Genomic DNA, 6,576 nt, shown 5'->3' with positions numbered 1-6,576 from the left:
CCGGGATCCGGGAGCCGCAGGGGCCCTCCCCCTCCTCCAGGCCGGTCTCTAGCGATGGCCCCAGAGCCCTGCCCCAGGGCCATCAGTGCAAATAATCAGACCCCCAGACACCCCGCCGCTCCGGCCTGCAGGCTGGATTCTCAGCCCGCGGCGGGGCCTCTCCGTGGGTGCAGGTGAGAACGCTCTTCAAAGCATCAGCGTTCACGGCCTCTGAGCCCGCAAACTGGTGCCTTAGAAGGCGGCGCCTCTCGGTGAGTGGTCCTGCCGGCTGCCCCCTCCCAGCGGTGGGAATAGCAGCACAGCCACATCCGCAGACCCCGCTCGTCCTGGGAGCACCCCAAACGCGGAGCAGAAAGGACGGAGACAGAATAGGCCGAGGAAGCCGAGGCCGCAGCTCCGTCTGGGGCCAGGTCTGGAGGTGATTCGGGCTGTGGACCCTGAAATGCTGATAAAGCTGGAGAAGGAGAACCTCCGGCGGCCTTGTTTGATGGTGCAGGGCGAGGGGCGCCCCTATCTCGCCGTCCTTAGGGTTCCCCACCCCATCCTCGTCTTCTTTCATTGACTCACACGTTGTCCGTTCTCCAAAGAGCCAAGCCCATGATTCTCATCTCAGTTCTGCAAACACTTCTTGTTTCTTCTTTTGCGTCTCTTAGAGTTGTTGTTTTTTGGGGGGCGGGGAAGGCAGAGTTATTTGTATGTTTGATTGTTTCTTCTCTTTAATTCCAAAAGTTGTCACCAGGCTTGGGGGCTGGGGGGTGCAGTTCCTTGCTCCCGACTTGCTTTGCTCCCGTTGGGGCGAAAGTGCCCTACGCAGGGAGTTAATTTATTAAGCAAACTTTATTAAGAATTCTGATTTACTGCCCTGTGTGCTTTGGGTAGATTCCTGGAATATTACCCTGGCTTTTTCGGTTGGAAATTGTCATTTTTGAAATGTTTCTTTTTAATGAAATCACTGGACCCTTTTCAAAACAGGAGGGGAAAAATCGGACTATTTTTCGAGTGCCTATGTGAGGAGGCTCATTTTGGGGGGTAGAGTGCGGGGTTTTATCTGGAAACAAAGGGGTTTTCATTTTTCTTACGGTCTCATTTTCTTTATTATTTTTAGATTATTCTAAATTCCATGCACAAATACCAGCCCAGATTACACATCGTGAAAGCCGATGAAAATAATGGATTTGGCTCAAAAAATACTGCTTTCTGCACCCACGTCTTTCCTGAGACGGCGTTTATCGCGGTGACTTCCTACCAGAATCACAAGGTAAGTCCAGGGCCCGGGAACCGTGCTGGGGGCTGCCGGCTGGTCCCTGACTCTGCAGGGGTCTCAGGCTGGAGCTGCAGGCTCTGGGCGGCTCAGCAAGGCAGGCACCAGAGTCTACTCCAGGGGTTGGGCCTGGGGCAGAGACATGGCCTGAGGATTGTAGCTTTTTTGTACTATATTCATGGGTTTGGCAGACTCCTTTCTCTCTCTCTCTCTCTCTCACACACACACACACACACACACACACACACACCAGTTAGAAACAAACTTATTGCACTCAGCTACAACGAGGAGGCACCCACTACACCCCAGACATTCTCAGGGAGAAGAAAGGCACTTCACCCATGACCGATGCTCTTGGGTGGGGCTGGGCTGCCCTTCCTGGGGCCACGTTTCTGTGGAGACCAGTCTCCTACTCCCCTCCCTCCCTCTGCCTTTTGGATGCATTTCAACTCCAATCCGGGCAGGTGGCAAGGTTGCCGGAAACCTTGGGCTTGGATTTTCCAGATGCTTCTCTAATTGGTTTCAGCGATTTCTGATCCCCCCCACCCCCCACCACACCACATGCTAAAGCAAGGTTTGCATTGTTACAAAAACAAAAACACAAACTGAGCAAGCTCGGCCACCAGCAGCCTGGACCACACTCCCAGGACTTAGCTAGGATTCTGCAAAACCACAGCTTGGTGAGGCGGTCACGCTGGGCTCCTGGGCAATGGTCAGTGCGTTGTTTGGGAGAAGGTGGCTGTAGCTTGGGGCAGAGGTGGGATGGTGCCAGACCCCATGCTGTGCTGTTCGAAATCCGTCGTCTGATGTGGGCATTTCAAAGCTTGGCAGTGACCTTGGAACAGGGTGCCCCATAACCACAGGTCGGGAGAGCATCATCTCTTCTTGCCCAGGAGTCAGGACTGTCTTGACTTGTCATGGTTCATGTCTGTGCTTTAGAAACTCAAGGGGGCGATTCACTGTATTGGGGGGGATTGAATGATTCTTAAGGCTTGTTATGGAAAGATCTGGAACCTGACAAGGCAAGATGTGGGTGCTGGGAGGGGCCTCAGCCGCTGTGCGGTGTGGACTGTTAAAAGAGTATTAAGCAGTGATTTGGGGTTAGAGGGCTGCTGTGGGGAAAGTAGAAGGTTCCATATGAGATCAGGGAGGGTGGGTCACGTGGACAACTTAAGGAGATGGACCGGGAATGGGACGCCCCGCCCCCTCCACAGGTCCTATCTGTAAGGAAGTTACAGGGGCTGTGGGGCCAGGCGAGGGAGGGCAGCAGGGTGAGAGCACCCTACAGCTCCCAGGCACTCCGTGGAGGTCATTGCTGTACTGGGTGTCAGGGGAGCCCCGGAAGCCGGGTAGTTAGAGAATGCTGTGGGTCAGCTCCACATTCAGTGTCGGCGACAGGCCGGCTGTGATGGATGAGCCCCTCCAGGCCACAAGGCCTGTCTGGGAACCCAGGCCTGGAGAGAGCTTCCCTCCCGAAGAAACCTCACTCGCCCCCAAAATGCAATGACTTTTTAAAGAGAAAGAGGCTTTGGCTGAGTTCTCCCATCGGCTGAACTGACAAGAGCCAGGACGTTAAGACTAAAAACCCTGAAAGCTGCACAACCATTTCGGGCGAATTCGAGTCTGGCCGCTGGGAACCTGTCTCCCGGTCGCTGCTGCAAACCCCTTTAGCTTGTGGTGACAGGCACAGGAAGAAGAGTGGAAACAGCAGCAGCCAGGGTGCGCCTTGCCACATATATATATTCTCCAAGGCTCCCGGGCCGCCAAAGGGTCCAAAAATATATCAAATACCCCCCTTCCCCAAGAAAGACCAGCCTCACACAGAAAGGAAGGAAGTGGTGGAAACAGGACAGTGACCTGCTAGAGACACGTGGGTGGTCAGACCCGCTGGGGGAGACGCCTCAGCTGTGTGTAGTCACCACCACCAAGGTGCATCCAGGGGAAAGTTCTGTTTGCAGTTTTACTGAGGCATGATGGTCACACGATAAACTGGAATATTGCAAGTACACATTTGATTAGTTTGACACATGCATATACCCAGGAAACTAGCGCCACCACCACTTGTGACTATACCCAACCCCCTCCCCCCCATTTCTATTTTTTCTGATCTTTGAAAATTAAATTGGGGTAACATTGGTTACTAACATACAAATTTCAGATGTATGATGCTATAATTTGGTATCTGTGTGCCCTGTAATATCTCTACTTAAAAAAAAAAGTCTTCTCCAACGAATATATTTATTGATCTGCCTGCATGAAGGAGCTTGTCCAGTGTGTGTGTGTGTGTGTGTGTGTGTGTGTGTGAGTTTTGAGCCGCGTCTAGGAGACGGTGTGTGTAAATGCTTACGGATCTACACACGTGCATCTCCAGACACACGTGTGGGTATTTCGGAATTGGTGACCACACACAGGAACCGCCTGTTTTCTTTATTGGTTGGTCCAGGGAACCCCGTGGAGCTGGACATTTATTTAGGTCTTTTCAGCCAGCCTGGCCGAGGGATTTCGTGGGAGACAGCTTTCTGTCACGCTCCCCGTGGTGAGGTCTCCCCCACTTCAGTCAGGGGCACGCAGGGCCCCTATGTTCTTTGTCGGGAGGAAGTGCAAAGCAGTTCAGTTTTCCAGTTCAAGTCCAGGGCCGCTGCAGACGTGCCCGCGTGGACGGGTGACGTGTGACTTCCGTCGGCGGGCCAGGCTGAGGGTGATCTGCAGACTCTGTCTGTGGCTTTATTTTCCCACCTGGGTCTCGTGTGGAGGCCCTGACTTCGTGGGTAGAAGCTGCCTGAGCTTCACCGCTGCATCGGGTTTAGGTGGGACTCTGGAGGGCAGACGGCCTGGGTTCAGAGCCATTTAACTTTGAGCACGTTGCTGAACTCAGCTCTCCCCGCCTGTAGAATGGGGACGGAGAAGGTTTACTGGTTGTTCTCCTGAGGATTCCATGAGAATCCAGGGAAGGGTGTGGCGCAGACGCTGGCACAGGAGTGTTAGTGACAATCCCAGTGACTGGCTCCGTCGCTGATGGATTTATTCAGAGGGCAGCTCGCTCCATCCAAAAGGCCGGCTCTGGAAAACTCTTTCCTACCCCGACTTTCTTAGAATCTGAGATTTTCACTGAGTTCTTATTACTGTGGTTGTAAAACCACAAAAGGTTAGTTTTCAGGGCTTCATTCGTTCACGGATCGTGTCATCAATTCCAGGACTGTCTGCCCAGCATGATGCTTTGGGTAAGTGAGCAGGGAGAGAAAAGCCATCGGGTGGTTAATTTCCCAGGGCAGTTGGGGAAAACAGGAGCCACCGATTATTTATTTATTTATTTCTGGCCCAAAAGGGCTCAAGGGTGTCTGCATGGGCCCAGGTACCAGGTGGAGGCAGGTATGTGACAGGACTCATTTCTCAGGCGGCAGTCACGCCCCGGGTGCCCATGGGCTGCTAATGACACGACGTATTTCCTCAGCCCAGCTGCGATCCGAGCTGGATTTGGGAGTTATTTCCCCAGATGGTTGACAGCTTGAAAAAGATATTTAAAAAACTCGAATCTTCCCCAGCGACGTTCGCTCCGTGAAACACGTTTTTGTAAGGTTTTTGCTGGAGTTGTCAGCAGCTCCCGGAGCAATCCCTAGAAATATTTAGGTGTTAAAAAAAGGTCACGTGGGCATTTCATTTCCCTGCTGGTGCAACAATGGCTGTGTATGCGAGCACGTCTGTCCCCCGATATTAACTTACTTTGCCATTAAAAGGCATTTTCCTCCTGCTTAAATCATTGTGCAAGGAGCCTGTATTTATGAGGTATGAGCTTTCTGGTTGGGACCAGGAAATGAACCCCTAATAGAGAGACATAATTAAGATTTTTGGCCCTCGTGAGGGTTTTTTCTTTTTTTTTTTTTTCAAAAGCAAGAATTCCCAACAATTATTCTCATTAATTTTTACAACCTCTGTCCCACTGGTTGGAGCTGGCATTTATATTTGTATTCCCCCCACCCCCGCCCCCCAGCCCGCCCCCGGATATCCGGTTTATGCTCACGCAGAGGGAGCATGGCGTCAGTTGCAGGGGAGCCTTTGGGTAGAACTGGGACATCACGGTGCATCTGTCCGTGTGTTTGTGCGCTAGCAAGTGAGCTAGCTGACAGGTAGAACATGCGAAGGCAAATTCAAGGACAGGTTATTGTATGGACGACATAAAGAAGACATTGTTCTTAGGAAATAAGGTGGACATATGGGAAATAAGACGGAATTCTCACCTGAGCTCAGCCTGGATGCTCACATTCCTCGGGGGCAGCTCTTACGTGCTAGAGGACCTGTATTCAGTCTCCAAAGCAAGATGTACGCAACATCAGCACACCTTAGTGTCTGCGAACACATCGTGCTTACCCTATGCGGCCACATTTTTGGAAGCTGTGGTGATAAGCGCAAGGAATTAGGTAGAAGTAAACTGTTCGAGGGGCACGAAATGGGTTTGAGCAAAATACTTTGCCTGATAAAATGTCCAAATCCACCCCTTTCTTCTTCTCTCAGGAGATAGTTTTGTCCTGAGCTCCCAGTAGAGAAGTGACATCACGGACTGGGCCTTCGTTCAGACCTGAGGCCACAGCCCCTGTGTCTTCTGTCCGCTCAGGGACTGGCTTCAGGGACTGCAGGGGAGGGAGGCAGGGAGTGAGGCAAGATCTCATTTTCTAAGTAGATCGTCAGTGATGGGATTTTTACCTCACTTTTTGAGAATCTCCCCGCCCCCTCTTTAAAAAAAGGAATTTATGGTCAAGTGGGTTGCATTTTATTGTGACAAAACCTGAGTGGGAAAGAAAGCCTCATTAGGCTTTTAGACTCGAAACAGAACTGGACTCAGGAGTGCACATTTTAAAGACCATTTTTTTGTTTGTTTGGGTTTTTTAAAAATAATGTTTTTATTGATTTCAGAGAGGAAGGGAGAGAGGGAAACATCAATGATGAGAGAGAATCATTGATTGGCTGCCTCCTATACACCCACTACTGGGGATCGAGCCCCCAACCCCGGCATGTGTCCTTGACCGGGAATAGAACCGTGACCTCCTGGTTCATAGGTCGACGCTCAGCCACTGAGCCACACTGGCCGGGCTTAAAGACCATTTTTTAAAAGGGATTTTGTAGACTCTGAAGAGTCAAGTCAAAATCAGAAAGCTGCAGGAATGGGTATCATTTTTTAAAAGATGAGGGAGGAGGTGATGTGTATACACGTAAATAAGCATACATACATATTAAAACTTTTGTAATAGATTTTTTTAGAGCAGTTTTAGGTTCTCAGGAAAGCTGAGTGAAGGTACACAGGTTTGCTGCATTCCTCCTGC

The 6,576-nt window shown here is 51.0% G+C and overlaps 1 protein-coding gene across 1 annotated transcript in view; it reads left to right on the top strand.

Moving 5' to 3' along the window:
* Nucleotides 1–6,576, top strand: part of TBX5 (T-box 5) — a 44,724-nt gene that overhangs the window by 12,371 nt on the left and 25,777 nt on the right. Inside the window, exon 6 of the mRNA XM_006768947.1 lies at nt 1,106–1,258. Coding sequence (XP_006769010.1) covers nt 1,106–1,258 — 153 coding nt within the window. The remainder of the gene's footprint in view (nt 1–1,105; nt 1,259–6,576) is intronic.

This window comes from Myotis davidii, unplaced genomic scaffold (assembly GCF_000327345.1).
Source record: "Myotis davidii unplaced genomic scaffold, ASM32734v1 scaffold223, whole genome shotgun sequence".
Taxonomy (NCBI): domain Eukaryota; kingdom Metazoa; phylum Chordata; class Mammalia; order Chiroptera; family Vespertilionidae; genus Myotis; species Myotis davidii.
This window is presented reverse-complemented; position numbering and strand designations above follow the sequence as displayed.